The 27,707-nt window shown below is 46.1% G+C and overlaps 6 protein-coding genes and 2 non-coding genes across 8 annotated transcripts; 3 read left to right on the top strand and 5 right to left on the bottom strand.

Moving 5' to 3' along the window:
* Positions 1–853: 853 nt before the first annotated feature.
* On the bottom strand, positions 854–3,944 carry Aspvir_006258 (uncharacterized protein; the record flags this gene model as incomplete). The annotated part of the gene is made up of 2 exons (XM_043269460.1): positions 854–3,728; positions 3,787–3,944. 2 exons carry the CDS (start codon positions 3,942–3,944, stop codon positions 854–856), a joined length of 3,033 nt encoding a protein of 1,010 aa, XP_043125395.1.
* A 3,003-nt stretch (positions 3,945–6,947) lies between these two features.
* Positions 6,948–7,034, top strand: Aspvir_006257. The gene has a single exon. It is a non-coding gene; the product is annotated as a tRNA-Ser (tRNA).
* A 3,667-nt stretch (positions 7,035–10,701) lies between these two features.
* Aspvir_006256 (uncharacterized protein) lies at positions 10,702–11,521 on the bottom strand (the record flags this gene model as incomplete). Its single annotated transcript, XM_043269459.1, has 4 exons — positions 10,702–10,768; positions 10,839–10,882; positions 10,944–11,354; positions 11,420–11,521. 4 exons carry the CDS (start codon positions 11,519–11,521, stop codon positions 10,702–10,704), a joined length of 624 nt encoding a protein of 207 aa, XP_043125394.1.
* A 758-nt stretch (positions 11,522–12,279) lies between these two features.
* Positions 12,280–13,233, bottom strand: Aspvir_006255 (uncharacterized protein; the record flags this gene model as incomplete). Its single annotated transcript, XM_043269458.1, has 2 exons — positions 12,280–12,477; positions 12,538–13,233. The coding sequence occupies 2 exons, from the start codon at positions 13,231–13,233 to the stop codon at positions 12,280–12,282; spliced, it is 894 nt and encodes a 297-aa protein (XP_043125393.1).
* A 10,017-nt stretch (positions 13,234–23,250) lies between these two features.
* On the top strand, positions 23,251–23,706 carry Aspvir_006254 (uncharacterized protein; the record flags this gene model as incomplete). The annotated part of the gene is made up of 2 exons (XM_043269457.1): positions 23,251–23,501; positions 23,541–23,706. The coding sequence occupies 2 exons, from the start codon at positions 23,251–23,253 to the stop codon at positions 23,704–23,706; spliced, it is 417 nt and encodes a 138-aa protein (XP_043125392.1).
* A 44-nt stretch (positions 23,707–23,750) lies between these two features.
* Positions 23,751–24,434, bottom strand: Aspvir_006253 (uncharacterized protein; the record flags this gene model as incomplete). Its single annotated transcript, XM_043269456.1, has 2 exons — positions 23,751–24,047; positions 24,249–24,434. 2 exons carry the CDS (start codon positions 24,432–24,434, stop codon positions 23,751–23,753), a joined length of 483 nt encoding a protein of 160 aa, XP_043125391.1.
* Positions 24,435–26,016: 1,582 nt separating this feature from the next.
* On the bottom strand, positions 26,017–26,147 carry Aspvir_006252. The gene has a single exon. It is a non-coding gene; the product is annotated as a tRNA-Ser (tRNA).
* A 23-nt stretch (positions 26,148–26,170) lies between these two features.
* Aspvir_006251 (uncharacterized protein) lies at positions 26,171–27,440 on the top strand (the record flags this gene model as incomplete). Its single annotated transcript, XM_043269455.1, has 3 exons — positions 26,171–26,366; positions 26,937–27,238; positions 27,288–27,440. The coding sequence occupies 3 exons, from the start codon at positions 26,171–26,173 to the stop codon at positions 27,438–27,440; spliced, it is 651 nt and encodes a 216-aa protein (XP_043125390.1).
* Positions 27,441–27,707: the final 267 nt, after the last annotated feature.

The raw sequence follows: 27,707 nt of genomic DNA, 5'->3' as shown, positions 1-27,707 counted from the left end.
GGCCTGCTCATTTCTCCACTCTTGTGTTCGGTCCGTCCCTGGATCCCCGCGTGGCGTTTCTTGACGATGCTTGTTTTCCCTTACGGCGGAGGTCGAGGAAGGTGTGGCGCGACTCGGACCAGGAAGTGTAGCCTTCGTCGCAGTGATCGGGGAAGTAGTGGCACGAGAGCGGGTATGATGGGTGGGGGAATCGTGAACGACTTCCCAACATCAAGGGGCTCATCTTCGCTGGCAGGCATGTCTCACAGCTTGGGGGGTATCTAGAGAGGTAGCCCAGGCCACCAGCGCAAATGATGCCGTTATGCGAATTAGCAAAGATTGACACGAGAGGATAAAGACACTTACTGATCAACTTGTTGATGCCAGGTCGCAGTACGCTCGCGCAACCTGACCGTACACTGGGCACCTTGGTTACCCTACAGACAATGTGCACACGCGCCCTTATGCAAAGATTTTCGTTTGTGTTGTGGTGCGACCACGCAGGACTGCATGGCTCCTCCACGACCTCGGCTCGCGTCTGGAGGAGGACGACAGACGATTGCCGGTAGCATTTAGCGGCTTCTCAACCGGTTCACCCCGAATATCAAGGGACCAGTCAAGGTCGCGCACGTTGTCCATCAGGAGAGGTCAGCTAGAAGACAGAATGGTTTTGAGCCTGAGGCCAGTTGCAAATGATGGTGGAATCAAATTGGATTTTGTTGTGGCAGAAAGAGTCAACAAACTATCATAGGTTCAGAGATCGGGAAAGCAGCATAAAAGCATCTTCTCATTCAGCGGGCAGAGGGACAAAAGCCGCGCGCTCAAAGCACCATGCGTTTTAGCATAACAGGTGACGGCATATTGGGGGACTGCATTACACCTCGAGATCCTCTTCACTATCCTCGTCCTGGGAGTCCGAGTCTTGATCATAACCGGGTAGAGAGCTTGTTGCCTGTGGCAGGTGTTGGTTTAAGGCTACATGAGCCAAATGTATATTTTTCTCCCGATTCTTGAATGGTTCCCCCTCATCGTTAGTGTAACCTCCCCCAACGAAGAATTTCAATTCCTCGGACAAGTTCTTTTGCCATGGTTGGAAATGGAGGTATCTCCTGGGCTTTTGGGCGATACGTATGGACTCCACGCCAGTCAGCCAATCCGCAAATGTGTTGGCTTTGTATGGGGCCCATGGGCCATCGTTGGTAGCATAGGTCGTGATCCACCTATTGCCTTCTTTTCTTCTCACAGTGATTCCGACACGGGCACCTGGATCACTATCTCGAGTCTGTGTGGCCCAGCAATTGGGGTGTCTTTCACCAGGCGGCTTGAGCTCCGCCCGAACTAGCAGATCGTATTTTGCATCACGCTGTCCAGGCGGAGCTCTAATTGCTGCGACAACATACTTGGGCAACAGAACAGTAATCGTGTTCCCGTCTTTCTTGCAGCCTTTATAAAGGCGGCCGCCGTTGAGTAGTTGCATCCTTCTTTTGTATTTCGGGACCAGTTCGGCATTTGCACGAGAACGCTTTTGCGAGAGACCTTGAAAGGGGACATCGTATGAGATTTCCCTGGTCTTTTCCAAAGTCTCCTCATCCATCTCAAGGAGGGCATCTGGGTCTTCAGCGAGATCCGTCTCTACTTGCAGCACTCTCTTGACCTTGGCTTCTTTGGCAACTTTAACTTTGATGGCGGCGTCTTCCTGTGCATCATCGGACAGGACCTGGTCGATAGCATTTACTGCTTCTTCCAATTGATCCTCAGTCACCTCAAGGTAACCATTGGGGTCATCAGTCACAATTTCCTCGGGGATGACATCAGGGTCTTCGTCGAGGTCCATCTCGGCTTGCAACATTTGCTTGACCGTGGCTCCTTTGGCAGCTTTGATGGAAGCGTCTTCCTGTGGGCCATCAGAGAGGGGTTCGTCGAGAGGATTTACCTCTTCCAATTGGGCGTCTTCGGTCGCCTTGGTCGCCTTGGCCGCATCGAGATTGGCATTCGGATTGTCGGCTTCGATCTTGTATTTGCTTGTAGATTGCATCTTCTTGCTATACATATGATCTGGGAACCATTTCGGGTTAAGCTCGACAAGTAAACTCTTTACGTGGTCAAGCTGCTCTTTGGTCCATACACCCCTTCTTTTAGTCATACTCGGAGTCACTGCTCTCTTCTGGAGATTTGCCGTTATGTCGCTCGGCCGGCATGGAAGTAAACACATGACCATCATAAGGGCTTCGGCCAGACTTGTTTTTGCTTGGAGGTGGAGAATATCTTCTTCCTTCTCAAAACCTTTGGTCCCAAGCCAAAACCGAAGGCTGGGGCTGAGGGAGTCGACGGTAGTCGCTGGCCGTCCTTCTGCCCTTGCAATTCTGTCGTTATGAACCAGTCGGTCTATCTCAGTGCAAGTAATTGCTGAATTCTGGAATCCTGGCCAGATACCTGGTGTTCCTGTGATCAGTGTTGCAAATCTGAATAAGAGGCTAATCTTTCGAGCTTCCCGCCATTTATCATCTAGAAGGGCTGGCAATGCAGCAGGTGAACAGGCATAAATCCTGGTGACACAGTACCCATCATGCTCAAGAAACATATCAAAGCTGAATTCTTCAAGATTGACTGAAACGTTGGGGGCATCCTCAGGTACCAGAATAGTCTTATCAAAGGATCCACACATGATGATCACTTTCAGCTGGCTCTGGTTGATAAGTTCATGGTTAAACTTGCGGAGAATTTCAAACTCCTTTGCACTTATGGATCTGATTTTCTCCCGCAACAAGGAAGAGACATCATATAAGCGCAAGTTGTGAACCCAAATCAAGCAATTTGCATGGTTAAATCCACTTTCCTTAATACCCCAAGGAAGTAGACTAAAGATGGAGTCCTCTTTATTCCTCCCTGGTAGGACATAATCAAGCACTATACCAATATGTGCATTGACATTCCCATCTGGTTGTATCATGGCAGGAATCTCATTAAGTCCAAGGTCAGTGCAGACTCTGACAGCAGTTCGCGCTTTCAACCGTCTTAGATCAACTTGGTGATTGTCATGAGACTCTCGCAGTGCACGTCCCTTGAAATCGGGAGGTTGAAGATGTGAGAGATCAGGTTCTGCTGCAATAGCGGAAGCAAGGGCACGATTGACGTCTTCAAGACTCATCATCTGCTTTGGTAATTTTGTGAAGGCTCTGCCTTCTTTCTCGTCTTTTTCCTCCTTCGCTCTCTCCCTTGCCCGAAATGCCGGCCAATCCCGGATTTCAGGGTCTTGGGAGCCAGCTACTTGCTGAGAGAAATGATGGCGTGCCTCTACTCGTAGATTTGATCCTTGAAACAGTGGTGAGACAACGTTGAGTCCCACGCCTGCATAAGGGCTGTCCACCACTTTTCCAAAGATTCTTTCTAAGGTCGCTGGAGGGAGGGATTGAAAAGCATAGCACATGCCTACTTCAAGAATGTTCTGGGCAATAAGCTGAAGCTCTGGTGAATCCATGGCGATATATGGTATTGACCATAGCCGGATGAAATTTGCTGATCTGAAGTGGTCCCTCTTCCATATGATATAGTAATGTAAGCTGTCACGCTTACGATCACGTATATTTCTGATATGTTGGCTTATCCTCAGCATAGGATTGTTGGACTGGCCAACATAAGCGCGCCAGTAATCTTCCTTTCGATCGTCGAGGACAAAGTCTAGATAGCCACTGTTGGTACGCCACAGGTCCGCTCCATCTCTGAGTTGTCTCTCACGAATGGATTCGAGTCTAATCAGGTCAGATCATTTGTAAGAGTAATTTATGCTATAATAGTGGCAGTACATACTCTTTAGCGGTTATCTCCTTCCCTTGTAGTTCCCTGATTTCTGGACAGATACCATTGAGGAGCACTTCGATAAGATCCTCTTTCCCCACGGCATTGATGACCTTTTTATACGGGATGTGCCTCATATTCCCATCTCCTTGATTTGATAGATAGTCCATGACGATACTGAGTGTTAGTTTGAGGTCTGGGAATGTGATTTTTGGTGTGATCAGATAGGCGTTCTGAAAATTCTTAGCATCATACTAAACGGAGGATTATGGTAGCCTTACCGGTTCGTTTTCCTGTCCCACTGCCGCTCGTGAATCGGACGTTGGCAGTTTATAATTAGTCGAAAAATTCGCTGGCTGTGACGGGGTTTTCTGCGGCGTGGAAGGTCGAATGCCTGTCTTTGAGCTCTGAGAGTCACGCGGTCGAGGATTCGCTGAAAATATGGAGCTTGCACCTGGCCTTCGCGGTATAGGAGTTTCAACTATTTCCTGATAGCGATTCCTTCTCTCGGGGCAATCGGATTTATGGCCTTTCTGATGGCAGGTTTGACAGACAGGACAGGTAGGGCACTCATCTATGATGTGTCCCTCCTGACGACAGTACGAGCAAGGAAGATATGGACATCTCAAAGTAATGTGCGGTCCCATAGCACCACACCCTTTGCAGGCAGGGGGATCTGGATTAAACATTTTGATGGCCTATTTGATGAGGTAAAATGATAGAATCTTAGAATTGCGTTGAGTTGTTCAATAAAGATGACACTGTTGTCGTACGTGTAGGAGGAAAGTGGAGGATGAAGGAACGTAAGAACTCTTATGTAGCAGGTCTCAGTGAAGATTCAGGCTTCAAGGCAGACGACCCTGACTAACAAAATCTGTAGGAGGATCCTGGTAGTTCTATATGATACTTGCAGCATACATTATCCAATTATCATTGGTCAACTCTAAGAGCTGGCTATGTCTAGATCTTCTGCGAGGAGCAAACATACTCCAACATGCCCAATAGCAGATGTTTTACTCATCATCATGTCTCTTAACACCTGTGGCTTCCTGAAACAGCCAAGTACGCAGCCTGGATACCAATATCTACTGAGAGATTACATACTGGTCGCTGATACAGAACGTCTATCTGTATGTTGTTTTCCCTTTTCTCTTCTCTCTCAATCTTTCAATCCCTAGTCCCTACCATCACTAATCAGCTCGTGCCTGCAGCAAAAGTTAGGGCCTCTCATTGAATGGGGAAATGGTCATGAATAGTGTATATAGTTTGAGAGAAACAAACATTTATTAACTGCTTCTTTGGCATAGCTGGTTGAATATTGGTCTAAACTGAAATGTGCCACTATGATATTTGTTGCATACACAGCTAGTACAGCAGATTGTAGCTGCAATCCAGATGCGGACTTTTAGTATTTTTACAATGATTAGCTACCCCAACTATCCTTAAGTTCTTGCCAAAGGAAAGCACTGAGTTTTTCATGTTGGGCTGTAAGAGTTCTGCTTCATACCTGGATGCTTCTACTCTTGTTGGCATTCTCAGTTAGTTGGCAAGATTAATCAAGCTAAATAGTCATGTTGCGATTCTCTTTGGTAGATATCGACATCAAATGCTAAAAGAATTTAAGGGTCTACAACCTATCAAAAGATATTCTTACATTACAATGATGATAATACAGCATGTGCGTTGCTTCTTTGTCGAGATATGGATTTATAAAAGTTGAATCTAGCTCTGGATTTGAGCACGCAAGCATTGGACAAAGCACAGCTACAAAACAATGCCACCCCATAAAGGAACCTATCCAGCTCTGATTGCGACAATCACAGGTCAACAATAGGGTCCTAAAAAAAAAAAAAAGAACGGAAGATATATATGTAGATATACATTAGGCAGGGCCTGGTCCACGAATGATTGATTGCGAGCCCAGTCAAACGCCCTTACTCGGCCACCATGCCTGTTGTAGAGTTCAATTTTATGATTAGAATTAAGGAGGAAGTTTATTGGAAACTAACCAAAAGAAAGACAAGGGCCAGATTCACAGACGCTCCCTACGGAATTCGATAATGAGGTTATAAGACAGGGACGTGTTCATGATGAAGCTCATCGAAGCTCTAGAGTCCAGACCAACTACGGAAGCTTCCTGACTGCCCTCCGCAGCAGAATCCCCGGGCTCCATCGACACTCATTTACAGCTCAAAGCGCCAGCTGGAGCATTACATTTAACCTCAATCTCGTTTCCTACATCCGCTTTGATCTACAGCGCTTGCAGGCCAGTCCTGGGACTTTTAGCACCTCAATTACACTCAAAAATGGCGGATCGTTTCCTCTCACTGGAGGACTTTTCTGAGGATTGGTTGCAAGTTGCAACAATCCCGCTAGTGCCTGATTAATGAGGCTAATCTGGATACACTTAGGCCAAGTCACTTCAGCCATGAAGTTATTAGGACATGGTGCTCTGAAGTCTTCAAGGTTCCCTCTGCTTGCTTCTTTTGCTCTCCAGACGCGCGTAGAACGGCGCCACGATGCGAACATACATGTGGGGGAAGAAATTAGTCCCAGACCACTTCTTCATACTGCTTTGTCGGCAAACATTCTGGGACTTTATCATTTGTCTCAGCGATATGTCTCAGCGATATTTTGATCTTCCAAACTCAAAGGAAGGGCAACGAATGGCATGTTCGACAAGTACTTTGGCCAACTTCTGAGTCGACATATAGTAAGGATATCAAATACAATAGTATCAATATTGAATACCAAACATGAATATTAAATCCTTATAATGTAGTACCCTGTAAAGTTAGAATTTATGCACAGCACGAACGCCTTAACCACTCGGCCACCTTGCCTGTTGTTGAACTATCAGAAATTGTTGTCTCTTATCACTATAAAAGAGAAAAAGCTTCCCCTCCACTAGAAGGGTTGAATTTAACCTGAACTTGTATATACGACATGGAGGGTAGGACTGATCGTTTGTTAGTGACCTTGGTTCAGGATGTCATCAACGGTATCTCTGGACTCTAACCTGCAGGTAATTGATCCATTAGAGATGAGAAATGACCGCACTCATACTAAGAACTGGCGCAAGTTCGGGTTACATTCAATCCTTCTACAGTGTAGTGGAGGCGAATTCTATTTTTTCAGGATAATTCACATCGAATTTCAGTATTTCAACCACCGGCAAGGTGGCGGAGTGGTTTAAGGCGTTTGATTTGAATATGAATATCAAATTCATTCGTGAACCAGGTCGAATCCCTGCCTTGTCGTTTTTAGGATGGTAGTCGAATCAGAGACAACGACGGTGAACTCGTTCTCAGTCAAATTCCTTAGGGAGTGCCAAGCCTATCCTCCTTTTTTTGCCGCCCCTAAGTAGTCATCCCTTATGCCAAAGGGACTTTTTTCTTTCGCTTTTTTTTATTATTATAATTTTTCTTTTCTTTTCTCTTTTTTTTTGAGGTTGCAGATCGAAATGCCTTGTAAATGTTGGAGCTTGTGGTTCTATAGTTAAATACGGATAGGGTTCCAGTCGAAAGTCAACCGCCAAAGATGAAAGTTACTATCAAAGAAGGGAATGCGGTCGCGCTGTGCTGCTTAGCAGAAGACCAATAAGAAGGTCCCAGCCTGCGTTCTCCCCTGTCTCAACTTCGACTCAGACATTTGAATCGATCCAACCTGGGAATAACAACATTTCCACGACAAAGACGCGTGTCCACTGAGTATAAGCTCGATCACTCATATTTGTTCGCTTTCCAGTCCGTAATAAAGAGGCGTGTGGAGCTGTTCGTCACTAATCGGTATGACAGAGCTGATTTTCGCGTTGATGTCGCCTGGCTTCTCAGACAGTGATCGGGTGTGATGCGTTTATGATGCTAAAGATAAATCGGTTCATGCAAGAGAATGCATTAAGGTAAACTTGATTCCGGAGGTGTTTTGCTATCTCTAGTAAAAGCTTGTTAGGTAAAGAAAGTATGCAGGACAATGCTTCGCCTGGGGCCTCACCAGGTATGATTGAGTGGATTTTTGCGTTGATATCGCCTAGCTTCGTAGCCAGTGATCGTCTGACCACATTTTCAAGTCCACGGCAAGCACCAAAGGCAAGAGCGGTATGTTTTCCTGGCATCGGTAACGAGATAATTCTCTTCAAAATGAGTATATCAGCTTCCTCTTTGGCGCTTTCTTGTCGCTGATGCGGGGATAAAGGGTTTTCTTGGATAATGGCCAGCTGTGCCTGCTGAACATCGGCGGTATTGAACAGGTTGTCGTTCCACTTGTCACTAGACATGGGCTGGTGTCGAACCCAGATGCGACTCCTTCTCTGGTTTCCCATCCCACTCGATCGGCGGTTATAAACATCGTCCATTTCGGAAGCCTTCATTCCTTTGCTCAGAAAGGCTGCGGTCCGTGCCCTGTAATCGTTTATCTAATGCTTCGGCAAGGGTACTAAAAGCCATTCTTTACATGTTAGCAACAACAACAACACGAGGACACTAAGCAGATACCTTAATCAGAGATACTCACAGAAGATGACTCATTAGTACCGCTGTCCAAAGCCTGCAAACAGGGCCATCATGGGTGTAGTGCTGTCATTTAGCCCGATGTTGGCCCGTACCAGTAACTTCCTGATTATATCCTCGTCTCCTTTGGCAGCAGCCCAAAGGAGTATCTCCAACTTCGGGTCAGCCAGGCCACGGTCTAGGAGATGAAGACCCACCAGGTTTGTGAAGGAGCTGGCGGTTTGGACCTAGAGCATTGAGATCTTTGGGTCCGAGGAAGTCGGCAAAATCAATGATCAATTCAGAGGGGACCTTGTTTAAAAACATATTGGCTCGTGGCCTCATTATAGCCCCGAGGCGGAGCGAGTGGCAGCAAAAATGCCTGAGGAACTCTGACCAGACCAGAGTTGCTAGCGGAAGTTATCGGAGTAATCATTTCTCTTGATGAGAAAGCGACAGAAAGATAGGCAACGGAATGCAGGCATCTCCGCTTATGGCAGAAGCAAAAGTCGAGTGGAGCCTATGCCTGAGAGCGGCGGATTCCAATTTGCTTGACAGCAAAGCGGCCCTTTTCGAGGGATTGTAAACTTCGTTATCATTTCTGGAAACATACCCTATTAAGGGGCTTGCAAGAGCAAAAATAGCTCTGCGATTGTTGGAAAACGGGCGCAATGCCATTGCTTTGGCCTCTGATTGTGCTCCTTAAATCGGTTATCTTAAAGAGATACTTTGGTATATTAGTCTTTCGTAAGACCTCGGTTATCTTGCCCTGATTTAATAAATATCAGGCGTATTCTTGTGCCATTGGCATCCTTCTCTTGGTGTGATTGCCTTGGCCCTGCTCTTCTTGACACCATAGACCATACCTTGCATCATAGCCGGAATATGGGGCATGGGAATGGTGCCAAGTTGAAGCATTTTCCGGGTATTCGCAAAACTTGTGTATGCCGCTGGCTGATATCATCTATGGATGCCGTTGCTGTTTAGCCTTAGGTACCCAGAGCAGTACAAGCTTAAATTAAGCTTTAAGGTCTTCCACAAAGGCTGTGGTAATGAATCATCACTCCAGGGCGTTCCACCCCAGTCCTCCGAATTGGACCTGCGTATGGGATTAGTCGATTGCCTTCTCCTCGAACTCCTGACTCGCATTTTGAAAGGTGGCTTGAAGCTCAGACCCAGGGGGGTCATTAACTTCCGCAAACAGAAGGCTCCTCCTGCCATTGTGATCCCATAGACGATCGGTAGTCGTCCACATATGGCCCTAGTCGGCACTGAACAGCATCAGCTCATGTAGTCACTCGAACCCAGATATCCACATACCTTTCCTAGGCTTATTTCTTGTCCAGAGCTTTAAGCGCGTAAATGCGCAGCACCATGAACTGCTTTTGCGTCACCTCGGAGGCTGACTTGAAAATCTCCTGGACCTGAGCGAAAGCTTCAGTAATAGTCAATTGTGAGCTCTTTCCATCATTTCATGGCTGGGATACTTACCTGCGCGCCGGACCCAACTTGTTCGAAGAGATAGCCTACTATGCTGTCAAATTGGTGAGATAGCTCCTAGCTCTCTCATGTATCTCTTTGCTCTGAAGCTCCTGAGTGTCTCCAGGCCCTGCACATAGTTATCCAATGGGTTGACGAGTAACGGCAGGAGAGCCGCGATTGAATGTTCCCGGAGGGTTTCAGTTGGCCAACCATCCGAACAATTTGAGCTTCCTGCCCAGGTGCAACCCGGCACGGCTGCTCCCCACGATGAAGCATCTTCCCGGATATGCGTGCCAGCTCCTATATATTCAATGGAGCCACTAGCAGTATCACGGGCACAAAATCGACTAGAAGCTTCATAGATCCAGCAACCGTATGGCTCCGATGCAGATGGATGAAATGGATGAAGGAACACGATGAAATCGAATGCATAGTGTATTCTTCCTATCTGGAGCGTCTGCAGCAGCCAAAGGAGGAAAGTAAAAGCAACAGGGAACAAGAACGTGATATTGAGTACGTTGGAAAGTGAATATGTTGGGTCCGTCCAAGATCTGAGCCGGTTCGATCTTATGATGGAGTGAATACAAATTATGTATGCCAACAATAATCAAGCGGTAGTGAATATAAGAATGCGAGACATGTTGTATATCATCTAGACACTTCCACAGCAGTGAATTGGAGATTGGTTGGAATCTGCCACTGTGCACTGCGACTTGGAGAGAGTTACATAATTAAACTTCAAGAATTACTATTCATAGTCTGAAAAACACAAGATAATGGCATGAGATAAGTGATCTTCAAACATATAAAGTGACGTTTACGCTACGTCCATTACGATTCAATGGATACTCAAACATAGCACATACAGCCAAAGCTGCAGGACATTACTATCTGTCTGGCTTCTAGAGAAAAGGAACATAGTCATCGTACATCATCTCTTAGAACACGAAGATACTGTTCATGCCATATGTTCGAGGCTGATGGTCCGTTCCCATATCGACATTCGTTCGTCGTGCTGACTCTGACTGGTAATACTCATGAGTTATCCGATTAGCCATGTCGTAACCTAGCAGCATGAACGGCGTCTATCCTTACCTTGAGCTTTCGATAGACACATCGACGCTGAACTCAGTCATGAGCTGGACATCTGATAGGTAAGTAGCTGCCATTCCTTCCAGCTATACGCACTAAGACGGGTACCAGTGGCACTGACTCGATCGCCTCATTGCGCGTCAGCGCTGTCTTGGATTTGGACCTCGAGCGATCATGCTCTACTTTCTGGTCCTCGAATCTGTGAAGTAGTTCGGTTCCCTCACGGACGAGTCTGGCGATAGCCTGCTTGTCTGGATCAGCTTTGCGGGGCAGGTTCGTGATGTATATCCATGGCCCAACATCTTTTTCTTCTGTCGTAGATGGGGGCAGGTGCGCTAGGAAGTTGTGGATGGACTCTTTTGGGCTGCGCGCATTGCGGCGCAATGTTGTGAGGGGGATCTCGGAGAGCAGGTCTGTATCTAATGACAATTCGTGTTTGGCTTGATCGCCATCGGGAACGGGCTTTGGGGCTCGTGATTCATGCTTGGTCGTAGATAGGAGGTATGGGTGGATGTTTGTCTATCTTCCAAATGGGACTTTTCTGCGTCGTCGCCTATTATTTTCAATAGTTAGAATATAAGGACATTAAGACCAGGTTCGGGTAGAATGGCTGTACCGTAGAAACTGGACTTATCAGAAAATATCTCATCAAGCTCGTCATTTATAGCCTGACGGGACTTTGACATTGCGTTGGGCCTGATGCTGGGGTGCCTTGGTTTGAATCATGAAAGCTGTTTTCCATGTGTGACTCAAGAAAGTGCTGTTATATGGTGGAATGCCCCGACGCCAGGGTTCGAATCGTGGAGATGAATTTTCGGATACGTATGTGTTCATTTGATGAGTGCTCGCCCGAGAGCATTATCTGAGGTTGAAACTCATGATCGAAGTGGAAACACGCGCATTCAATGTCTGCTTTGTGGACAAGAAACTCATGGTCAGCGTTTAATCTATTGTGGATTTCCATGGAACGCAAACGAGGTCAGTAAGCAAATCATTTCCAAACCTCTCCAAATATTAAACATCTTCATCCCACAAAAGATAACCATGGTAGCGGAGCGAAGCAATCATCTGGGACTGGGAGATATTAGAACCAAACAGAACAGCTTCCGGGGTCCAATAACTTACCGAGACGGAGAAAAGCCTTCACCGACAACCTTAACTCGAAAAACTTCGTACCCGACCGTCTCAGGCGACCGACTGTAATGTATTCGAATGAAGACCTTGCTTGTGTTGTCTCAGATCCTAATCTTCTTCTCCAAGCAGTCGGAGCATGCCGACAGAATTGATGAAAAAAAAAAGGAGTTAAGTGGCAAAGCCACCAAATCTTGCGGAAGATTCGAAGATCCTGACCACGGTTAGCCATATACCTTCAAATACATTGAAGTGAGTATTTATCATATCATCACTCCTATTCCATCCGGAAGACTCAGAACCAAGCAGATGCCTAGTGCCGAGTAGGGACAGGCGCCTCGTCATCAACCTTATCCCTCCCAAAGAAAGCACAGCGTGCAAGCCACTCAAGTCCCTCATCATGAAGCCGTTGTTCCCGTGCATTCAGATTACCAGGGCTCTTTTTCGGCAAGTCCAGCTTATGCTCTCGTTTGAGATGTCGGACCAGCTTGCATGCTTCATTGAAAGGAGTCTAAAGTGAAGACAGTTAAGGTTAGCATCGATCACCAGCAGGTAGAAACTTTACACTGACCTTGCGCTGGCACCCAGACCAGCGACAGAACACCTCACCCCTATAGATCACTGGATTCTCCGCATTGATAGCAGGCCACTCATCTGAGTACTGCTGAATCTCTGCATATGGAATGAATCCATTGGTAGATCCACTTGCACTTGGAAAAGAGCGCTTCAGAGTGCGAGGAGGAGGGCGGACGTATCCAGGTTTCTGGCTGCAGTACCTGTCCTCGTGTTTGACACGAACGTCCTTCCGTGCAAAGATCTTGTGGCAGTAGCGACAAGTCTTTTCCTCCTCAGTCTCGTTGCCATGGTTATTCCTTTTATGCACAGCCAAAAGAAGGGCCTTATCAAAGCCTTCATTGCACTGGTCACAGGTATACTTAGCCGGCGCATCTTCGTTCAAGTGCAAGTCAGGGGGGGTGTTGCGGTTATAGGATGTCTGAATGAGCTGGTTGCGTAAATCCGACAAGTTCTGCTTTATGAAGCTGACTATCTGGATGTTTTTCACAAACTCAGCTGTATCAAACGGGGTTTCATCAGCATCTATCTCACATCTTAGCAGCTTTACAGCTGCTTGAGCATCTGCTTCTCTGAAGACTCGTGGTACATCGACAAAGAATCTCAATTTGATTTCAATATCACAGTATGGCGTGAAGATGTCGGCAAATACAAATGAATTTGTAAATATGCCATCCCATCCATTCACAACCATAGTGACAGAACAGCTGGTTTCCCTGGCTGTATTGAGTATCTCTAGTAATCGAGTAACCATTCGTCCTCGAGGACGGAAATCCTCAGAAGACTGGATGAATGTAAGAAAGATTGGATCCTGAGAAAGCATCCCATATGTCTTCTCATAGGCTTTTTGGGTGAACTGCAGGCTTTGCAGAAGGAATTCATGCGTTGCGTTGGCAGTAGGCCCATGAAGACTAGAAGAACGCGCGAGGAAGACCACAATTGGTTCCATGTCTTCGTTTTCTGAAGAAAGTAACCTGAGAATGAATGTAATTTCTTGAAACGACACTATAAGTATCTAGTAAAGAAAGCACACGTCCTCGAAAAATTGGGGTCTTCGAGGAAAGGAAAGGAAAAGAAAAGGAGAGGAACAGAAACCGAGGCGACTTGAAGAGTGTGAGCTGGGTGCCCGGGGGCCCGGGGGGAGGGGAGGGGGTGGGAGGGGTCGGCGTGACTCTTGTCGGCTTCTCAAAGTCTTCAGGGCAAGAACAGTATTCGGAAACGGTACTGTATCTCTGATCGTCTACAGTAGTATAGATAGCTGATGAATGTACTTATCGCCTGCTTCAATTGCAGGTATGCATTATGATCATGGAACTGATCTACTATATGGGACTACCTGTTGTAATATGCCGTTATGTTATCGACGCCATTGAAGCAGAAGATTATTCAAATTATGGTTCTGGTCCGCGAGCTTGTTTGCAAGGACCGGTTAAGCCAGGCTAGAGTGTCCTATGTGCTATTGAAACCGTAAGGCATCACTCCGAGTCATCTATATAGTACCCGACTGGGACGGTGTTATATGACGACACAAGGACTGCATGAGGATGACTGAATTTATGCTATCATTAGTGGATATAGTAATAGTACGACTGTGTTCAGTTCCTTCTTGTATGATGATCGACCGTAGTCCACATTGTCTACAAAATAAGGCTAAACTAAACACAGATCCAGTGAGTTGTATCGGCCACAATATAGGATGATTGCGGTCATCGGACGATGAGCCCTTTGAAGGCCTGTCAAAGTCCGGACGGATTCATTTATCCAATGTGTCCGGTCTTGAAAGGATAAATCGATCTAATCAAAGCATCCACAATCGCATAGCTTAACTCCGAAGAATTCCTAATTAGTTGTCATCAAGTCTTCCACAAATGTTGGTTTCATATTCCTCCTCATATATCACTAACATTACGCCAAGTAGAACTAAGCAGGCCTCAACTCTGTTTCTATATTCCGAGTACTTAATCATAACTTCACATTTCAGAATGCATCTACATTTTGGCACCGTTAGAAAGTAGGAAAGGTAATCATAATGAACTCCGTATAGTACAGTAACCACAGTTGGAGGCATGATATGTGTACTAATTCGGATTAAATTGATATACAAATTATGTTCATTGAACAGACAGTCATATTTGCACCATTTATAGTTTATATCAAATAACCAACAAAGTTATTATGTTCGATTAAGCTCTTGAAGCTAAGATGCTCTAAAAGAGAAGCGAGGAATAGTCTCTGTTGGTGGATTCGGAGATCTACATCCATCAACTCTGTAGTGGGTTTCGCCGCAATGTTGATCTTATTAGGCGGCGGTTTAACTAATAGACGCTAAGATACTGTATACTCAGGTACCATATCCACACTTCTAGTCCTATGTCGGATCTGATAGATAGAGAGATTATCATTTCTCTTCATTGTATATTAATGTCACATAAAAGACCTGCGGACTACACGATGTATATGCCTATCTAGATGTGGCATAACTCTTTAACTGGTTTTCCAGTCTACATTCCAATGTTACCTTGCATATGCATGGCGGCGAAGTACATACCACATAAATAACAAGCTTTTCTGCACGTGGTACAGCACGTAAGCACTTTATACTATTGTTTAGCTTTACTGCTAGTCCTATGCCTGAGGTCCGGACGGTCTTATTCGAAGTCCTATGGATAAAGTAATGGATAATTGTGCTTCTTTTATTGATCATATCAACGCCGTAGCCTATCTGTAAACCATCTATGTACATTGAGGAGGTACACCTAAATTAAACCAGACTGGACCTTACAAATCGCTGAGCAAACTCCCATGTTGGATTGAACAGAAGAACAACGGGCCGTGCCTTAGGCATTGATCCCAACGCGTGTCTGCATATCATAAGGTATGCAATGGTAATCCTGTATAAATGATCGATACAGAACAAGCAACTGACAGTGCATAATAACCTGGTCATGACGACCAGGTCATCATCGCATCATGGCAAAGCTACCTGTTGATCTGGCCAGGGATATTAACATACAAGATACTGCATTTGGACTCTACGAGATCAGGGTTCTACTTGATAGACGTCATACAGGCAAGATATCGAGCTGCGTGAACTGGGAATAGGAACCTGAACAGCAGTGAATGACATCAGTTGATGTGGCTTCAATTGCAGGCATGAATCTGGTTTCTGGTCTCGTCAAATGACAAGACGTCATGTATACTGAGCAAAACACCTGTTTGTTTTGGTCTGCTGACCTGAGTTCGTGTAACGCGTCTCTGGTGTGAATGCCTTAGGTGTATATGTTGAGTAAAAACCCCCCTCCCCCGTCCCTGTCTCTGAAATTTTTTTTTTCTCCTTCGCACCACCTCCTCATCACATATGGTGACTTTTTTCAATCCAATACTACTCCCTTCCTGCATTTTCAACTTGAACTACCTACAATACAATGACTGTAAGTAATGTTATACGATCTTCGCAATCAATGCTTAATGAAGGTAATATAGTGTCAATGCGGTGTACCGACGTGTGAAGGAACGAAGGAATGCATGACGATGAAAAACATTTTGTGCCTGATTGCCTCTCTGAAAGTAAGTCAATCCTACTTTTCCATTACACACTGGCATCTTGGGCAATCATTGTCCATGGAAATATATACACTAATGATGTGGTTTATACAGTTCAATACCAAGAAGGAGAAGAACGAGAAGAACGAGAAGAAAGAGACCACCAAGAAGAAGCATCGGAGCCCCAGTCAAAAAAAAAAGATCGGCCGAATTTTTCCGCAAGAAGTTTGAAGAGCGCAAGGCCGCCGCCGCGGCGAAGAAGCAAGATGTAGACATGAAATGAAATAGTTCAAAGAAATGAAAACAGTCTCTCTTGAGTTGACCTGTCTTTATCTTTCGTAGCTCTATAGCCACATAGATACAAAAATCGTACAGAGTAAGTATCTTCAGTCGATAGTCATGAAGTAGCGCCCTACTACTCAGTCAGCACGCTAAGCATCTCAGTGAGATGGCATACAGAGTATATCGCACCACACAGTAGGCTTCCTATGGAATCCAATCGTCTTTGGTGACCTCGATGTAGTTTATACAGCTGGAGTCTGGCTGTCAAACTACTATTACTACTTTCCATTAATACGACTGTCACTACTGCGGATGCTGTCTAGCGACTTAGAAAACCTGTTTACATGTGCTCTTCTGATCTCGTATAGAGAGAAGAAAGACTGCCAAGACAGCAGAGGATGACGAAATGGAGACTTGGGTCAACACCGCGAGGAACAGGACAATCTCATCATTTGAAAGACATGCCGGATCATTGACACTCGTAGGATGTCAGGTGTGGATGTGAGTAATATACAGGCGCACTCCATGTCTGCAAGTAAAACTCACTGTTCTTCAGTATCACTTCATATATCAAGTTACTCTCTGCTCACATCATACCTCGTATGAGATTTACCCACCTCCACATCACTAATACAGCAATAGATATATACTATCTACCCCATTAAAATGATACGCATCATCGTTTCATTGTCTGATATCAAAAGCAACAATGTCGCAACCGCCACCCACTGTAAAGTTGTACGTCTCGACAATTTCACCTTTATTGTGTACATGCTGACTCTGTGTTGACTAGGTGGCGACCGGCATGGCTATAACGCGCACGATCTGTCCATTACCATCCAATAGTCTCAGGTACTGACTTCTTCGACCGAGCAATCAACTAGATCTGCTGCCATACAGTCCGAAGCTATGGAAACTCTCCTTACCCTTACCAGTGCCTTCGCAAACGTTGAACTGGTCCACATATACCAGCACGGGATAACGCGCAAGAGGAAGTTTGGAGCTTCTTTGATAACGTTTACAAGACCGCACGATATGACCAATTCTTGCCGGGACGTCATTAGATGAGCCATATCAGATAACATCGGCTGGGGCATCTGTCGACGAATGGGCAGACTACCGGTCTGTGGAATCCCTCCGGTATTCAGAGAGGATTAGAAAATCACCCGATCCAGTGAGTTCTGACTGCTACTTAAACTCGTTCCTAATCACTGACTAATCCTGTCCCGTTTAGACATTCGAATATAACCACTATTCGGTCAGATAAATTCCTGCAAGAGACGCCTCATAGCTCAGTGGGTAATGAGATGCTCCACCGCATCGTGGATTACCAAGGGGTGAACCACATGTACTCACCGATACCTATCCTCTCACTCCGACACCAAAGCCCCAAGACGTCAGGGCGGTGATTGACAGCAACTTTAAGGCGCTCTTAATATCCCTCCTAAATCAAACACAGCATGTTGATGACTGGCCTGAGGTATAAGCGTGTTGTGCTCTCAGTAGCATCGTTAGCAAGACTCCGCTAACTAGACGCCAGATACCGAAATCGAACACTAGGAAGATCCAAAAACAACAGGAGGAAAGGCGCCAGCGAAGGTGATACATACAGACACACATTTTAACGGATTCTCCTAACCTTCGACTTGGGTATCTATTAGCATGGTCTATTCAAAAGCATTGTCGGAAGGGCTGGTGGCTGCCGCATCTGATGTGCGCCATGAGCTAATCTTTTGATGACAAGGCGTAGCTTTTAATAGACCATAGGAGTAACCTACCTCTTATCCAACAACGACAGCAGTGTATTACTTTGTCAATGTTAATTGACCCATGAAGTGCATGTTGATGGCCAAGATGCTTGATCAGAGAGACGCCTCTTTCGATAGCTGTGATGGCTGGCAATGCGGAAGTTATCGAGTTTCGGCTTTGCGCAGAACGTGTTTTGTGTTAAACAAAGGGAACTAATGAACATCCGCTTCGCGTCAATTCCTACTTTAGCTATGCTGGATTACTCTTCAGATATTGCTATGCTCATTTCCAGCACTGGGTCCGGATCTAGCCCTCGCCCGTCATGAATCAACTATGTACTCGGACACCATGTAACGGCGGTCGTTTCCAACCAATCTCCAACCATTGCTGTGGAATATTAACTCATTTACAATAGACGTCTTCCATTTTTATATTCACTAATATTTTGATTCTCATGGTAGTCATAGTTTTGTATTCACCCATTATAAAGAGGTTGAGTATTCACCCCGTCATAGAGACTGAACCGGCTTAGATCTTGGACGGGTCCAACATATTCACTTTCCAACGTACCCAATATCACATCGCTACAGTTCCCTGGTGCTTCTACTTTCCCTTTGGTTACTGCATGCGTTATAGATAAGAAGAATACCATCATGTGTTCGATTCTATCGTTTGTCCCTCCATCTATTCTATCCAGCTGTATCGGAGCACATATGGTTAGCGAACTGAAACCCTTCGGGAACATTTAATCGCGGACAAGAAACGAAGAATTAGTTGCTTCGAGATATGAAAGGTATGTAGATCTCTGTATTCGAATGACCGCATGAACTGATCACATTCAGCGCCGACTAGGGCCATATGTGGACGACTACCCATCGTCTATGGGATCACAATGGCAGGAGGAGCCTTCTGTTTGCGGAAGTTAATGGCATCTGAGTCTGGACTTCAGGAATTTCCCCCTCGTCCTGCGCAAAAGGCTCGCAGGTCTAGAAACCCTCCTTTCAAAGGGTGAACCAGGAGTCTGGGGAGAAGTCCCGTAGTTATACCACCAGACTCAATGACCCTGGCTTATGTGCGCACCTTTGTTCAAATCCCTTCTGATCCAAATACATCTCTCATTATTCAGTGTCCTCCTATATTGGCACGTGCAGCCATTGCTCCTTTCACACATGCATGCGCTGCAAGAGGCCCGCGCACAAGGGTGACTGCCCCGACGAAGACGCAGAGCTCCTCCAACTGGCCGAGCGCGAGGGTTGGCGTCGTTGTTTTCAGTGCCGAAACATGATAGAGCTTGGAACAGGCTGCAAGCACATCACGTAAGTTTCTCATTTATCTTTATGCAAAGTCCAACTCTAACTGTATAACATTCAGCTGTCGGTGCGGAGCGGAGTTTTGCTGCACCTGCGGTACAAAATGGCGCCAGTGTCGATGCGAGCTTTGGGACACTATTGAGAAACTACTCCTTCACATGGACACATACAGACTGAACATACTTGGACAATCCAAGTCTATTGGATCACTTCCATACGCAAGTCCAATTCGGAGGACTGGGGTGGAATGCTCTGGAGGTAATAATTTATTACCACAGTGTCTGTGGGAAGTCTATAGACAGACTTTAAGACCCGCACATTTCTCAGCACAGCTGGATTTCCGGATTTCTCAACCAGCACCGCTGGCTTTGATGACCCAGCCTAGGCAGGCTGATATCTGAGCGAGATTAGAAATTCAGTTTTACACTCACAGGCCTTTCGAGCACTCTCCATGCGACTGAGAGTCCTTCATCTGACAAGTGTACGGGTCAACAGTGAACTATTTTGGCCATCACCTGAGGAAGACAGGGTCATGTTTGATACACTCCACTGGCCGGTGCTGGAGGTCATTACAATAATGGACACGCCCCCATATACAGCAGATGGTAAGTTCTGACGGCATGGTGGTACTCCTATACGTTATGCTAAGTGAATCAAGGAAATGGATTCTGGATGTTGATCCCGACAAAGAGCCATTGATGGAAATGTAAGATTTTGATGATGAGTGGGATTATGACGCATTGGGATTTGACGCACGGGGACTGATTAGAAGCGATGAAGTTGATAAGCTCTACTCAGCAATGGGCAAGGCTGCCCAGGGAATGCTGCGGCTGAGATACGAGTTCAGGTTCCGTGGTGAAACCACAGGCTGGGAAAGCTTGATGTTTAATCAGAATCCGGAGACACAAGAGGCTCGTTTAGTGATTAAGAAAGACTGGTGATATTCGATATCAATACTAGATGATATTCGATATCCCTACTATATAATATACATGCTGTTCAGGGTTATTGTGGAAATAGTGGCTATAGATAATGTCGTAGGGTCACCTGACCCCTACGGTTAGTCAGCCCACAGCTTAGCGAGCTGCCCCTATTCCGCGCACAGTTCGGCTTCCTAGCTAGGGAATCCAACCATCTCAACCATCTCCGTGCTACGGCTACGTCAGATAATACAAGCACATAATAGTAAAAAATTAGTTTTGGCCGGTTTTGTACATTCAGTCCGCCGTAGATCGTTTCTACCACGAGTCCACGACTGATCCAAATACCACGAATGAATTTTCCGGCCCCGAGGCTGTCCCGCAAGAGCCCACCATACAAGCTCAAGTCACGGATCATGCGGTCGGAAAGCCCTCGACTTCGGTTGCTGGTACACAAGCGCAGGAACCAGGTGTCATTTCATCCTTACAGTTACATTTTCCAGAGATGAGAACATTTCCATAGTAGTACCGGCTCTTGTTTTGTGGTGGAGGGAGAATCGTCAGTTAAAACTCTAACCTTTAAGTAATCCCGCACTTGAGATCATACCTTAATTTTTTTTCCAGAGTTTTCCATAGAATTCTAAGTATCTTACTGTAGTACCTCTCCTATACTGGGCACTCATGTGCTTTTATCCAGTGCAGCTGAGAGAACTGTCAAATCTTTTTCATTAAGTATCTGGTGGCAGCCCTCTATGTGCATCTTCATCTGCATCTGCTTTGGGTTGCATTTTTACAGTGGTTCAGTAGCCTCTCTCTGGATGTTGCTGATATTATTATCATCTCCGGATCACATTCAGTCCATCAGACCATTCGTAAGCTGATGATCTCCTGCTGAAATCTACAGAGACCATACTGACCTTAACTGTTCTACAGAGTACAGACTGAATGCCCTGATCAGCGTGACGGAAATCAATTCGCTCTATGATTCTATCAAGCATCAATTCGATTTCTTCATTTTCGACTTGAGATTTTGATTTCTTCTCATCGTCTCTATAATATTCGCATTCCCCTATTACGGACACGTCAATCACCAACACCTGGGTTGAATATACAGTTTGTCGTCGCATCGCGCCCCTGTCCAAGGGACCATGTCGGACCTGTTCTGGCTAAAGTCGAAGCTCTGGAATCGTTCTTGCCGGTCGACACCTTTAAAATCCTCTTCCCATGGGACTGGATTCGGAGAAAAGTCAGGATTGACCCAGATGAAACCCAATGCATCAGTATGCACATGCACAGGGTTCTGGCCGATGATTTCCGCAACGACACGTACAACTTCATCCTGGAGAATGTGGATTCATTCCATATCTAGTTTAGTATATAATCTGCGACATGGGGATTACGACTTCGTAACGCAACAAAGTATTGAATGGATATGCATAATTATTGAAGAATCCCACAATCAAGGATATATGCCTCAAGGATGTATGCCGTAGAAAACGAAGGATAATTACTCCATGATAGTGCTAGGATTGCTCATAGCATAAAATCAAAGGAGGATAACTGTTGCTTGTAGGACCGTAGGACGGGGAGAGAACCCGTATCTGGACTTCCGATAAATCGGGATCCAGGCCCACTATGTAATAATAGGTAAGATGGAGCCTTAACATAGTTTGACTTATGCAAGCGCACTATACCTACTAATTATAATATATATCGAGACAGTTCCTGTGAGCCCCATTCCGTTCTTTTCAGACTATGTGTCCATTGACTTATTGGTTGCAGTGGTGAGGCCATCTCGGTATCCAGTCTACTGCACATTTTTCCTGTTATTTATACTTATGTCCTCCTGGCGTTGGGTTTTGGCTTGAGGTGTCAATATTGATCCAAAAATACGAGCTGGCTGCTTTACCGAAAGCTCTGCATGTCAACCTGCCGACGCCATGCGTGCCTTGATACTGCACTCTAGATAAATAGCGTCAAGCCAAGGTTTGTAGAACTACTGGGCCTTCTTCTCTAAGACTGTGACCTCACTGATCCCAAGCTGGCAATCTTCCTAGCATCTGACCGTTAACCAACATGCTTCTAAGCAACCTCCCTTCTGAATCGATCATTATCTTTTCCGAGTTCCTCGAACCAAAGACCTCAATACTCTAATCCGAACAGCCAGCCGCTTCGCAAACCTACTGGGCCTATTTTGCCAATACCGTGGCCTTACTGATCCCTTGCTGGGAATCCTCCGGTGGACTGCTCCGAATGGGAACGAGGAAATAATCCGGAAGCTACTTGCACGCGCATATTACAGGTAAACCTGGGACAAATAGCAGCACTACGCCTACGACGTCCTTGTTTACAGGCTTGTATAGTGGTAGTAATGGGTCATCTTCTGTGAGTATCTCTGATTGAGGTATCTGTTTCTTACCATTGTGTTGTCGTTGCTGATACGTAAAGAAAGACACCAAGAGAAGAGTACCAATGGCACAAGCATACGCCCGCTAGACTCGATCACGGATGTCTCCCATGGAGGCCAATATATAAGGGTGTATCTCGACATCATGAGATCCAAACCGTCCCAGAATTCGCTATTGGTCAACGACCATTTCTATTCCTTGATGAAATGGTTCCGGCAATGCTACTTGGCAATGTATCACATACCTCGACGACGAAACGATCCGACATATCAATCCTCCAGGAGGGTTCCAGGCCGTTGTCCTCTCGCACTTTGCGACTACGGCGTCTCGAAAGCCAATTAGGACATGATTGGTCAGGCAGAGCTGACAGAAGCAGCCGGTTGAATACGCATCGCGAAATACTAATGATGTGAGCATTGAATTCCATCACAGACAAGCCGTGGTGGGACAAGAAGGCGCGTAGTCCATACGATCGACACACCCATACTGACTTGTTCAGATGTTTAATGCTAAAATCACTACCAAGTGGCGCAAAGAAATCCAGGACATCGGGGAAGATGTCAACGAGCAAATGCTAGACTGGATCATTGAAGAAGTGCAGTGGAAATCCACCATCTTCCCAGATGCAAAGCACATTGTCGCATACGACATAGGTGTGGTCAAGTCAGACGTTGACATACCAGAAGAATTACGACGGGTTCTCGTCTCCATCCAGACCTCCATAATCAACACCATGCCTGCCGAAACTCTGTAACACTTCCTTTCCCAAGGTCCATCTCCTCACTTCAGCCTGCCCTTGCTCGCAGACGACCAGGCAGCTGGCTCCAAGTCGCCGGGGGCTGTTCCTTTCCAGACAATCCATGTCTTGAATGCAGATTGGTTGAATCTTCCTTCGGAGCGGAAAGATGAGGATATCACTGCCTTCTTCCCTCAAGTTCTCAGAGAGAATCTGTGAAGAGACAGATACCCTCCAGACCGCATCCTTCTCACAATCCAACCTCACAAACCGACATCCTCCAAATGGCCAACGCAGGGCAGGAACGCCAGAAGATCCTGGCCACCCTCTCGCACATCTTCTGATCCAATACCGACGTCTCCCCAGGCATCGCCCACAAGCCCTACGGCGTTGATTGGATCAATCTCGAAAGAAACATGGACCGCCTGTGCGTTCTTCACGGCAAGGTCCGCGACGGCGACAAGGTCCAAAGAGGCTGTCCGTCCACTGGAGCAGATCCCCGAGGAGCAATGACGCCTAATCAACTTTATCCCCATTTCCACGATGAATGCTATCCGCCTCTGCCGTAATCGCCGTGGCTAGTATGAGCCGTGGACCAGTTGTTCTTTCTCCTACCCAGTGACCTGAACCTTTTATCCGCTTTGAAATGAGGGACACGGTCCAAGGCAATAACACCAGAAGTGTGCTAATAATAGCACAAGAATACGCCCAAAAGAACTAGAGAATCAATTGCCACTTGGGATATTTGAGGATCTTCTAACCACCAGTGTCACTTCATGGAAGCTAAGAGACTCATAAACCCCGAAGGTCAAAGTTATTGACCCAAGCATGTCATGAGACTTGAAGCCCACAACGATGCTGGAAACCAGCACATTGTCGTCAAGAACATTCGCGAAGATTTTCATGGTACTGGACACCGTCAGGGATGTCCGATGGTTCAAGGACATTATGCCAAGGACAAGTATACAGACGATGATTGTAACTCAGAAGACAAGCCGGAAATACACTGCTCCAACAACAAACATCTAATACCCTAGAAAGTATTCCCAAGGCGACAAACACAGCCAAAGTGACTTTCATGTTTGTCGTCTACATGTCAGGGGTCATTCGCGCCTTTCCCCTAGAGCAACGCAAGACTAGGAGAGATCTCTGTAACTATGCACATACACTTTTCTGATTATTCAACAAACAAAAATCTCGATGTCATGATTCTTTCATGCCAGATTTCGTCTGAGCATACAAACATTTTCTTTTCAACAGGGAAGTTGAGTATAAGCTCCTCATCAAACAACAATATCTACAATCCCACTCTAGTACTAAGACCATAAGTCTTCGAGAGAGCGATTAGGAACAAATTTAAGGCGCTCGCTGAGGATGAAAGTGGTTAAGAAGCCAAGTCACAAGGTATGAAGTGCGAGTTTCCCAACATGAGAATGCAGTGGCGGTGGCAGCAATCTTTAGGCAATGCAATCCAGCCCATTAAAGAAATGCCCTCTTTAGACAATACTGTTGTTGTGGGAACGCAAGTGTGAGGTACACTTCATCAATGGGGAATTAAGTGAAATAATAGTGATAATCGTCTGGCCGTGCACACTCGTCTTAGAAATTAGGATCTCAGACCTCCAGTCTGGTTGGAGGAGTGTCCCTGCAAACACCTCAGGGTTGGGCTCCTGAAGTCAAAGGGCGATTCGGGTTCGAGGGTATACGACTATCTGCCATCACCAGGACTGGATCAGCATGCATATCCAATAATTCTTCCTCTCACACTTACTTGGGTAAAGAGGACCGGATTTCTTGGTGTCCTCTTGGCTTCTTCATCCAGTTTGTCAGGACAATATGGCTAGGGATGCTCATCTCGTGCGCGGAAGCATGTTCCCGGTTTATGTGGTATTAGCCATGTGGAGCGGCCATTCGAAGCAGATACGCCCGTAGGGGGATTCGAGGTGGATGTTCATCAAACGGAAGTTATTCGGCAACTTCATATCGGTGCGATCAGGTAAGGTACCCTTCGATATCAACTTGACATAATACTAATTACTCAACCTGTCAGTCTGCGCTTAATGTATCTAAAACCTTTTGAGACATGACCAGAAAAAGAGGACATACCATATGCGTGTTCTCTTCGGTCTCGGGCGACATGACAAGGGTATCGAGAGGGAACCATTTACCCTTATATGGGAAATTGACCGGAAGACGACGGGAAGTGTTTGAATCTGAGTGCCGTTGGGAGGTTATTGGCTAGTATCGAAAGGTAACCATCGCCCTTGACTGGGAATTGTTAGAAGAGATGTAAGATAGAGAAGTGGAAAAGAGGATCTAATTACCCTTGCTATGTTGTTGACTAGTGAAATAATTAGAAAAGGCTCAGTTAATTGTCACTTCAATATGTTGATCTTGATCAGTGTCCCTGGCAAGGAGTACGTACGTACATGCTATCAAGTTATAGCTCTGACATTACATGGTAACTTCAATCAAAATGATACTAAGAGGGAAAAAAAATAATACTAATAATAATAAAAGAAAAATGATCGACAAGGCAGGGATTCGAACCCTGGCTCGCGAACGAATTTGGTTACTTGGTGGTACAAACCCCAGAATGGCTTACTGTAGTTGTACTACCATTTCGAGCCAAACGCCTTAGACCACTCGGCCACCTTGCCTATCTTGGAGATATATCTAGAACATGACTCATTATGACGAGTTAGGACCCGGCCGAGCGGCATCTCATTTCGACAAATCGGCCATTCACCTGCCTTGGCAAGGTTCGCTGCTGGCCAGCTACTGCGACCCCAGTCGTCAGACCATGTTTGTTACCGCGATGATGCACGTGAATAAATACATTATCGAGCAGTACCGCGCGCTAGGCTACACAGACACCAGTATCGCAGCTTAGACATCGGCGCAGATGGCTCTTCGCTTTCAGGTGCGCAGTAAATTCAGCGCATCTGCCTTTCCATGGAATCAAGAGTGGATTAAGGAGACGTGTGATTGGGAGTTGTATCCCATCTATCAGGTCTAGCAATGGGGGAAATGGCATATTGACCGCGCTCTGCTGCTCGGGGATGCCACACACGCAGTAAGTATAAGTAGGATCTTTTCATGGTCAGGATAGCATTGCTAAATAATCGAAGCACCTCCAGAATCAAGCTTGGCTTAATGTATTCTCCCACACAAACCGATTATCTTCAGCATCATAAACCCATACATGCACCGATACAATGCAGAATTCAAGCATCACACCGCTCTTGCCTTTGGTACTTGCCATGGACTTGAAAGAGTTATCATACGATCAGTCATGGGGCTCGGCTAGCCTAGAGAGGTAGTGGTATACAAGCAGGTCATTGTGGATAGTAGGTGCCTAGACCCTACCTTCTTACACGATCACTGGCTACGAAGCCAGGCGACGTCAACGCAAAATCAGCTCAATCATACTAATTAGTGATGAACAGCTCCCAACAGCTCCGAGTCTGACAGCGATGAGGAGATGGACGACGCTTCCAGCAGCGAGAGTGAGAGCGAAAGCGAGGAGGAGAAGCCTGTCAAGAAGGACGCCAAGAAGGAGTCTAAGAAGGTTGAATCCTCTTCAGATTCTGAGTCCGAGTCCGAGTCCGACTCTGACGAAGAGGAGGCTCCCAAGAAGGCCGCCAAGAAGGCCGCCAAGAAGGACTCCAGCGACAGCGAGGATTCCGAGTCTGAGTCCAAGTCTGAGAGTGAGGACGAGGCGCCTGCTAAGGCTGAGAAGGCTGAGAAGGTATGTACCTGTGGCTTGCAGTCTTTATAATTTTGTCTGACCGTCTCAGGAATCTTCTGGGGAACCTGAGGATTCTGATGAGTCTGAAGTCTCTAAGGGCTCTGACTCCGACTCTTCTGAGTCTGAGTCTGAGTCTGAGAAGCCCTCCAAGAAGCGCAAGGATATGCCTCTCTGTTACGCACTGGAAAGCGAACAAACATGAGTGATCGAGCCTCTACCCGATGAGTATGGTGCTGATATTGAACAGCACTGTTGCAAATCGATGACGCCACTGAACTATTCCATGTGTATGGAACAACCTCTATTGTTATCCCCTCATCATACCCATAACCTTACCGAAGGGTCCGTCGAGGTATAGGTGGACGCTGCTGAAGCCAGACTACTGGAGCTATACCACGAGATCAAAACGATAGCTCAACTGCATCTATCCCTATTCATGCCAAAGCCACCAGAAGAATGAGAAATACTT

The sequence above is a fragment of the Aspergillus viridinutans genome, assembly GCF_018404265.1.
Source record: "Aspergillus viridinutans IFM 47045 DNA, scaffold_4, whole genome shotgun sequence".
NCBI classification, from domain to species: Eukaryota; Fungi; Ascomycota; class Eurotiomycetes; order Eurotiales; family Aspergillaceae; genus Aspergillus; species Aspergillus viridinutans.
This window is presented reverse-complemented; position numbering and strand designations above follow the sequence as displayed.